At 40.0% G+C, this 9,774-nt stretch overlaps 1 protein-coding gene across 1 annotated transcript in view; it reads left to right on the top strand.

Moving 5' to 3' along the window:
* HSPA4 (heat shock protein family A (Hsp70) member 4) overlaps positions 1 to 6,827 on the top strand; it is a 51,143-nt gene extending 44,316 nt beyond the window's left edge. The window contains exons 16-19 of the mRNA XM_020897587.2: positions 686 to 793; positions 2,288 to 2,407; positions 4,193 to 4,354; positions 4,542 to 6,827. Of these exons, the coding sequence (XP_020753246.1) occupies positions 686 to 793; positions 2,288 to 2,407; positions 4,193 to 4,354; positions 4,542 to 4,745 (594 nt within the window). The 3' untranslated portion in view covers positions 4,746 to 6,827. The remainder of the gene's footprint in view (positions 1 to 685; positions 794 to 2,287; positions 2,408 to 4,192; positions 4,355 to 4,541) is intronic.
* The last annotated feature ends 2,947 nt before the right edge of the window (positions 6,828 to 9,774 follow it).

Here is a 9,774-nt window from a genome sequence, read left to right on the forward strand (position 1 = left end):
AGAGTAAAATGAATAAAAATATTTTTGGCTGTACAGTTTTATATAGTTTTGTTTTATACAGTATTGGTGGAGTGTTTCCTGAAGGTTAGTCTTTGTGCATCACTTTTTTTTTTTTTGGTGTGTCACTTTTTGATACACTTGCATGCTGTTATTTACCTAGTATTTTTCTTAAAAAAAAGCTCACTTTTCTCCTGGTGTTTATTTTAACTCATTAGAAAAAGATTTAGGTATAATTGACATATCATTTTAGTTGTTTCAGATGTACAGCGTAATGATTAGATGTTTATATACATTGTGAAATGATTACCACCATAAATCTGAACATGTATCACTACATATACTTAATTTTTTTTCCTGTGATGAAAACTTTTAAGATTTATTCTCTTAGTAGCTTTCAATACAGTGTTATTTACTATTAACTCACTTATTTTTAAACGTAATTTTTAATTCTGAAATTTTCAAACATATCCAAATGTTTCCTACAGTGGAGAAAATAATGTAATAAACCCCCTTGTACCTATAAAGCAAAATAAGATTGTGTCAGTCTTGTTTCCTATATCCCCATCTCCCCACTACCTCATGTTTTAAAGAAAATTCCAGATGTATCATTGTCTGTGACTATTTCTTTATTCCTGAATCAACCAGTTTTTGATTGACTTAATTGCATTGTTTCCTTCATCTTTAGGACCGTAACAATTTTACCTTGAAATTAGAAGACACTGAAAATTGGTTGTATGAGGATGGAGAAGACCAGCCAAAGCAAGTTTACGTCGATAAATTGGCTGAATTAAAAGTAAGTGATTCTTGAAAGCGAAATGTTGTACTTTGCATGGAGAATATCTCAAAATTGTAATTCTCATGTTAAATGAAGGCAGGTTGAAAGTGATTGAAAAGCTATACTTTTTATCACTTAGTTTCACTGTCTTTCTTTCTTTTATTTTACTTATTTTTTTCTTTCTTTTAAAACTTCATGATAACAAAAGAGTTTTTCTGAAAATTGAGTTCAGACATAAAATTTTTTACCGAATTGGAGCTGGAATGTGTTCTTAGTGTCAGGGAATTGAAAGACTAACAGGATGTATTCCTGTCCTCCAACAGGCAGTGGCAGTGCAGCTGGGGCAGGGCTGTGTGTATACAGCTTCGACTCTCAGTAGAGCAGAAGTTACTGGTTTTGTATTTAAAGAAGTGATAGTTACACTTTAGAGTTAAAAGTCCAAAGAATTATTTAAAGTTGAGGCCTCTTGTTTGGAAAAAGATGCAAGTACACAGGAACTTTTTCCATTGCTGGTTACTTGGTTTCTTGTTAAACTGTTCCATTGTGACTGACCTTTGGAGTGAAGTTGCTCAAGGACAGTAGGTGACACAGTTTCCTGTCATTCTGGCAAGAGTGTTCAGAGTCTCCAGGGAGATCCTGCTCATTGAGTTTTTTTATTTACTTTTTTTTATGGTACCTGTCTAACACATGGAAGGAGACAGAATAATAGTTTCAGCTGTTGTCAGCTTATGTCCAGTTTTGTTCCATTTCTGCTCCTTCCCACTTCCATTTATTTTAAGCAAGTCTATTAGGTTATAATTAACCCCAAAATACATCAATGTGTATTTAAAATAAAATGTAACCTTATGCTGTACCATTATCACGTGTATAAAAATTCCTTAACATCACTATTAATATCACCATATATGTTCAGTCAGGTTTGAAGTTCCAGTTGTTACGTAAATTATTTTTTAGCTTCTTTGACTCAGGATCCAAGTAGGGCCCATACATTGTGTTGATATATCTCTTAAATCTGTATCTGTAGTTCTCCTTCCATCATTTTCTCTTCCTTTACTTGGTGAAAAAACTGAATCATTTGTCCTGGAGAATTTATTCCCAGTTTACATTTTATTCCTTTACCCCTTTGGTGTTTTATCTTATTGGTAAATTTATGGTTAGAGCTGGAGGCTTTGTAAGATACAGATTTAAACATTTTTGGCAAGTGTATGTCATATACAGTGTTGTGTTATCACTGTCAGGAGGCATCTAATTTTTGGTTGTCCCCCCATTGTATTTTGAGAACTAGGGTTCAGGTGACAAGTTGAAGTGGATCCACATGGAACAGTATTGATGTATATTCTAATGAAGCCTGAGGGTAATATTTCAATGGTCTGGGGAAAAATATTCAACTTCTTATATATAGGACACAAAGATTAAATGTATTTTAACTCATAATCAATCTTAGTAGAAAAATACTGCTTTGTTAGTTTAAACTCCCCTGTGAAGAATTTGTATATTCTCTCTTCTATTAAGAATTTAGGTCAGCCTATTAAGATGCGATTCCAGGAATCTGAAGAAAGACCAAAATTATTTGAGGAACTAGGGAAACAAATCCAACAGTATATGAAAGTAATCAGCTCTTTCAAAAACAAGGTATCTTTTTCTTTTCTTTTCCTCTTCCCTAAACTAATGTTTTGGTAGAGTTTTGAGACATTTTTGTAGCAGTTTTTTCTGTTATTTAATAACATTGTTTTCTTTTTGGGTGTTAATGACATGTATAATGTTTTATTTAACCTTATTAAGAACCTTGGGATTTGCTGCTTCTCTTTAGTAAGGAGACTCAGTAATTGAGCAGTATTACTCAGTTTCCTTTTCTTGTTATGAAATGTTTCATTAGTGACTTAACTTGCTCTAATCTGGTTTTAGAACACATTAGGCCAATAATTTAGTTTGTAGGACTGTTTCAACAATAAACTATGGGTGTATCATTTTCTTGAGTACTATATGATACTCCAAAATATATTATATCATTAAATCCACACAGTACATTTATGAAATAGGTGGTTTAATCCTTACCCAGGTTACTCTTGGGGGAGCTGGGATTTGGCCTGTGGTCTGGGTTGCTCCCAGACTTTGGTCAATAGTTTGGTTAATTCTACTATTATACTCTAGGTTCTTGATGTATTGTCAGTGTTGAGTTCAGTTCAGTTGCTCAGTTGTGTCCAACTCTTTGTGACCCAATGAACTGCAGCACACCAGGCCTCCCTGTCCATAACAGCTCCCGGAGCCTACCCAGACTGATGTCCATTGAGTCGGTGATGCCATCCATCCAACCATCTCATCCTCTGTCATTTCCTTCTCCTCCTGCCCTCAATCTTTCCCAGCATCAGGGTCTTTTCAAATGAGTCAGCTCTTTGCATCAGGTGGCCAAAATATTGGCGTTTCAGCTTCAACAGCTGTCCTTCCAATGAATACCGAGGACTGATTTCCTTTAGGATGGACTGGTTGGATCTCCTTGCAGTCCAAGAGACTCTCAAGAGTCTTCTCCAACACTACAGTTCAGAAGCATCAATTCTTCAGCACTCAGCTTTGTTTATAGTCCCAACTCTCACATCCATACATGACTACTGGAAAAACCACAGCCTTGACTAGACGGACCTTTGTTGGCAAAGTAATGGCTCTGCTTTTTAATATGGTGTCTAAGTTGGTCATAATTTTCCTTCCAAAGAGTAAATGTCTTTTAATTTCATGGCTGCAGTCAACAACTGCAGTGATTTTGGAGCCCCAAAAAATAGTCAACCACTGTTTCCCCATCTATTTGTCATGAAGTGATGGGACCGGATGCCATGATCTGTTTTCTGAATGTTGAACTTTAAGCCAACTTTTTCACTCTCCTCTTTCACTTTCATCAAGAGGCTCTTCGGTGGTTCTTCATTTTCTGCCATAAGGGTGGTGTCATCTGCATGCAAGAAACTTAAATACAATAAATTAAGCTTTCCAAAAAGATTAATTTTAAAATTTTACTTCTGAAAGGATTTTTAAAAAACTGTATTCATAATTATTTTCTTAACTTTGATGCCTAAACCACCAGTCTCATATCTAATGACATGGCCTTTTTTTTTTTGCATTGTAAAATTATATTTATTTGCACAACTATATAAGTTTTTGTGTAAAGCATGTGCTGTTTATACTGCTGAAACCTTTTAATTGCTACCTTATGTATTCCTTTTGATCTTGAAATGCATTTCCTCTGTTTTAAAAATTGAGGTTACTTTCCCTTATTGAATTTTTAGGGAGTTGAATGTGTAGCTTGTGAGGCTAGATGGGCTTTATTTTGGGAAAGATTGTAACTTTCTGGAAGATGCTGAAGAACTAGGCAGTATTTGAGTAGGGAATGTATCATTCTTTGATGCTTGTCTGGTTGGCTTCTGGTTGTAGGAGGACCAGTATGATCATTTGGATGCTGCTGACATGGTGAAGGTGGAAAAAAGCACGAATGAGGCCATGGAGTGGATGAATAACAAGCTGAATCTGCAGAACAAGCAGAGTCTGACCATGGATCCAGTTGTCAAGGCAAAAGAGATTGAAGCTAAAATTAAAGTAATTCATGATTTTAAAGATATAATAGTTTTTTCTAGTCAGTATTGGTATTTTTAATAGAGAATTTCATTACTCCATCTTTGCTTACATCTTGGGGATAGGCTGGGATAGGAGAGGGTGGACTTGGATTTTAGTATGCTATGTAAAATTTGTTACAAGAAACCAGTTTCCTCTCCTGTTGTTGTAGGAGCTGACGAGTATCTGCAGCCCTATTATTTCAAAGCCCAAACCCAAAGTGGAACCTCCAAAAGAGGAGCAAAAAAATGCAGAGCAGAATGGACCAGTGGATGGACAAGGAGACAACCCGGGCCCTCAGGCTGCTGAGCAGGGTACAGACACAGCTGTGCCTTCGGATTCAGACAAGAAGCTTCCTGAAATGGACATTGATTGATTCCAACAATTGTTTATATTAAAACAGACTATTATAAAGCTTTAAGTTGTCAACTTTGTTCTAAATATCAACTAGAGCAATTAAATACTGGAGATTTCTTAGTCAGTTTTTAGGGGACTTGAGGGGGAGGGGATATCTGTAATGTATGGAGCATTTTGACTTCTAAATAGTTAGATACAGAAATGAAGTGCATTGTATCTTTTTCATAACGGTACTATTTAGAAGCCCAGTTAGTCTTACTGAGCTTATGCTTCACTCCTTTTATGTTTAATCATGCTTATACAAAGAGAAGTTTGTTTTAGAAAGTTGAGCTATAGCACAAGCTATACCTAGCTATCAAGCAAACTTTTTGTTATGACATAAATGACAGGAACTCTAATTGTGCTTAAAAATTCTGCTGTGGAGGTTGCCACAATGGCTCCCCGCCTGGTGTGGGGATGGGGGAGGGATCACCCTCTGTTTCTGAGGGGCTAGAGCATGGCATAGATTAACATAGAACAACAAAGGTGTGCTCTGAGCTTCACGTGTCACTCTGCTCTCCTGGGACTCCCACCCCATCTTCCCATCTTTCCCAGATAAAAGGGGTTCCCATTACAAATGCCGTGTGTTGCTCTTGGGAAAATAGACCCTTTCACCTGGAGCAGGTTGTTAACTGAGGATTTCTAAACCTGGAGGTTCTTCCTGAGAATGTATATTTCTGAAAGTATGTTCATTAATACCCCAAGCATCAAAGTCTAAATAATTTTCTCTTCAGAAAGTTAGAATTGGGTAGATGTATTGTTGGATATAGGCATGGTAAATTTAACTGAGGGATTGATTCTTGTTAATAATGGTATAAAGATTTGTATCCTGGCCTGCTTGTTCAGGTGAGAGAGATTCTGTGTAAATGTGAGGTATAGCTTGAAGTCTTAGGACAAGAGTTAAAAAGTTCTTTTTTGGCTCAGTCACAGTCACTTATGTGTTAAGCGTTAACATCTGTCATGAATCTGCCAATGTGTATGTGTTAAACAGCTGACAGACTGTACAGAAAACTAAGATGCACTGGATTGTACCGGATGAGTCTGAAGTTAGTGTTAAAAGTGTGGTGCCTGACTTTAGCAGTGCCTCATTCTTACTCTGCAGTCACCGTCAGGAGCACCAAAGCATTCCCTGTGACTGCGCCTTGGGCACTGTTGACAGGAGTGAGGCATTTCGGGAACTCTAAGGGAAACCTGTAGTGTTAGAGCCCAGAGCGTCTTTGCCCTAGAAACTGTTACAAGCTTTGTTGGTTACATTTTGGACCTTTGTAATAATTGTTAATCTGTATAACAGAGTGCTGCTCTGTTACTTTTGACTTATGTTAGAAATAAGAGTATACCTTGCATATTTAGAATGAGTTTCTGTCCATCTCTGCACTAAAAAATTCAGACTGTTACAAGCTCTAAAGTGCTGTGCAGAAATGTCACTTAGAGGAGGAAGGTGGAAGTGTATTTATGTTGGCGTGTAAGCATGCATGGAAGCCTCGCAGCACCAGGACTTGGCCCTGTTCTTAGAACATGCTTTGTCCATTCTCTACCTGTCCCGCTTCAAGAGTTCAGCTGGCCTGCTGTGAGGCCAGGAGCTCCTTTGGAGTGCTGGCTGCAGGATTAAGCCAATGCTTATGCCACTTGACTCAGTCCTTAATGGCCATTTCTTCTAAAAATTTTCTTTTGTGTGTGGGGAGGGTGTGGGACTTGGGATGGGGTTGAATTTGGGGTTTAAACTAGAATTAAGATGATGTGGTCTTCTTGCTCTCTGTTTAGACAGGCTTGCAGACCAACTGAATTTACATGGAGGCCAGACCAGAGAGTAACAGTTGATGACTTGTGTGCAGACAAGCATTTATCCAGGTTGCATTATCTAAATTGGTTTGTTAAAGCTCCAGGTTACATTCTTACACAAAGAAAAACATTCAGTAAACATGAGACAAGTTTAGGAAAACTTAATAAAAAGAAACCTGTCTTACACTCTTAAGGAATGGTTTTCTTAATTTCATAATTGTGTGTGTGTTTCTGTGTTTTCAATAAAAAATTTTCTCTGGAGGCAAGAGTCCTCTTAGCTAAATTCCAAGTTGTTAACTTTTGTCAGTGATCTCCATTCTGAAGAACATTCAAGGCTCAGCACCTTGGGTTGTAAGCAGTAGTTCTCTTTCCATACTCAGCTGCTCATGCTGAGTCTCAGCCCGGTTCTCTGGGCTCCTTACTTTGCTCCTGTAACTGGGCCTTATTTTGAGGGTTTTTACAATAGCAGGGGGTGAGTTACGGCCCCACGAAGGCCAGTGCCAGGACTGATGCCTGCCCTTTCAGAGAATAGGACATGGCCCAGAATGTGCTTTTAACTGGCTACCATAGCAGTTGCAGTAGTGTGCGCACGCATGTGTGTGGGTGTATATGTTGAGGGGGGGGTGAGTGCGGAAGGGATGAGCCGCCAGAAGAGACAGTGAGTGTACAAAGCCTGGGGTCGAGATGAGGAGGGGCACAGGGCCTTCCTGTAGTCCTTCCACTCAGTAGTCCCACGCTAGGCCCACCAAGAGAGCCAGTACTCGCCGCCTTCAAGAAGTGTCTGGGCCTCTGTCTGGGGGAATAGTGGACACCTGGTAGTGTGAGTGGGAAGCCTGGGCCCAGCCAAGTAGCTACTGATTATCCAGAGTGTAGCCATTTTATAGGGATGTTGGGAGTCGCGTGTAAAGTATAGCAGACCTATTTACCTAGGAGAGGTACCAGCCTTTTCTGTGTCACTGGGGAAGAGGGTGTTGGAGGTAGAGCTAGGGCTGGTGTTGAAGGTTTTGCAATGGAGCAGCTACAGATTAATGTGAAGAACTTTCACAGCTCCCATGGAGTTGGTGAGGATTCACACAGGCTTTAAACCAGTGACTTCTGAGATGCTTTGCAAGCATCTTAAGGGACTTTGTAAGGGAACTGTCAGAGGTGAAAGAGGTGGTAGGGCTTGCTAGGGCTGAGAGACGAGTCCTGGTGTGGAGCACTGGGCTTCTAGCCCGAGAGTGACAGTCTTTTAGGGATGCCTGTGTGATACATGCAGAGTGATTTGGACCTGGGGGAAGTTGGAGGTAGTAGAACTTTTAAAATCCATGTTTTAGGGTTGTGAACCAAAAGAAGGGATAAATGGTAAATCTTGGTCCTGGAGGAAAAGGGAAGATAGAAAAGTGATTTTTAAAAAACCATGCTGTTAGAAGCAGGGGGAGTAGCCAGTCTTTATGGGTTAATGACAAGGGCACGCAGGCCAGGCTTCAAGGACCAATTGGCATATATTGATCTGGCTTTTGGTAATACACTTCTGTATATTTGGTTGATTTCAATCATTTTTCTTTAAGTGGCTTTAACAGATCATTTCTTACGTAAAATTTGTCAGTTATAAAACAATATGCACAATTTTTTGTTTGGAAAGAACATGGAATGTGTTTGCATAAAAGTCAAATCTGGCTAGATGTTTCAAAATGAAATGGGTTTTTCTCAAGGTGGGGTTGGAGTGATTTTTTGTTATTAAATTTTTGCTTGTGTTTTCTAAGATTTCTATACTAAGCATTTTGGAGTTTTGTAGTGTTAAGTAAATTAGCGTATTTGATTTATTTTTAGATCTTTCTTTTGGTTTTGTTTTGCTTTATTTTTGTATTTATTTGATTGCACCAGGTCTTCATTGTGGCTCGTGGGCTTTTTGATCTTTGTGGTGGCATGCAGGATCTTTTCAGTTGTAGTAGGCATGTGAACTGTTAGTTACGGCATGTGGGATCTAATTCCCTGACGAGGGATCAAATCTGCTTTGGGAGCGTGGAGTCCTAGAAACTGGGCCATGAGAGAAGGTCCCTAGAAGTATATGTTAAGAAGAATGGCTCCATGGTTTCAAAGCTGGAATGAAGGACACAATAGACAGATGGAGCTCCTGGTCTGTAGGAGTCCACGCAGATGCTCTTGGGAGTCTGGATAAGATTAGGAAGTTGTATAACATGTAGCTGAGGGGTCCTGTAGCTACAGCTGCTGTGGAAGGAAGCTTTGGAGGTCAGGGTGTGTCCCTGCCTTAGGGAGTAGAGGATGGTTTCTTGGCTGTGTCAGGAAGAAGTGGGGGCTTTGAAGGAAACAAGGAGCTCCCAGAGGGGAATGGCCATGCCTCAGGCATGTTAGGGAGGAGGGGCTTTGAGAGTGAGAGGCGGCAGTGGCTGGTGGGGTTAGCGGCTGTCGGGGTCCTTTAGGAGCATGCGGTGAGGCCTCCGGTGGAGGAGAGCGTTTGGTCAGGAAGCTTGGCCTAGTTAAGGGGTCAACTTGGGGTGGAAGGAGGTTAGGCAGCATCCTAGGCCCACTGTCCTGTGTGCAAATGGGGAGAATTTGCACCAGTTACCCGGAGACTTGCATTTCTTCCCTGGGTAGTGCTCCCTTTCTTCTGGCTGGAGCAGCCCTGGGATATGACCCTCACTGCCCTGGTCATCTGAGCTGGATACTGCACTCTGGGGCAGGTGCCATAGAAAAGAAGGAGGGGACCTCTTAAGCAGCAGGCTAGAGGCACAATGGGAAAAAGGCCATGTTGGGGTAGAAGCACCAGGAGGATAAAGGAGGGAGTGCATTTCTGGTGGATCAGAGAAGGGAGGACCTCAGAAGATGTGAACTAGATACAGAATGCTTTCCAGATCCGTCCAATATACATGAGCAAGTGCCAGGCTAATCCTGACCTTGTCATTCTGATTTTGATATAGCGATAAGGGCAGGGAGGGAGAGTAGGGGAAATATTTACTTCTAACCTGGGATTTGCTGGTTTCAAAAACAACCAACAGGGAAAAAAAAAAAAAAGCTGTGTTTGGGGCCCTTTTTCATTAGTTGGGTCTGTGTTTACATCCTTCAAAGGCCAGGTGAACTTGTAAGATATGGAGTCCTGGATCATGTTAGATCAAAATTCATATCTCAATTAAGCAGGCCCTTACCACATATGTTGTTTTTTCTATGTGCATTTTAAAATACAGTACTACTCAGTCAAGACTTGGCTAAATGCTTGGGGGAGAGAAAAC

This window comes from Odocoileus virginianus, chromosome 3, assembly GCF_023699985.2.
Source record: "Odocoileus virginianus isolate 20LAN1187 ecotype Illinois chromosome 3, Ovbor_1.2, whole genome shotgun sequence".
Classification (NCBI taxonomy): Eukaryota; Metazoa; Chordata; class Mammalia; order Artiodactyla; family Cervidae; genus Odocoileus; species Odocoileus virginianus.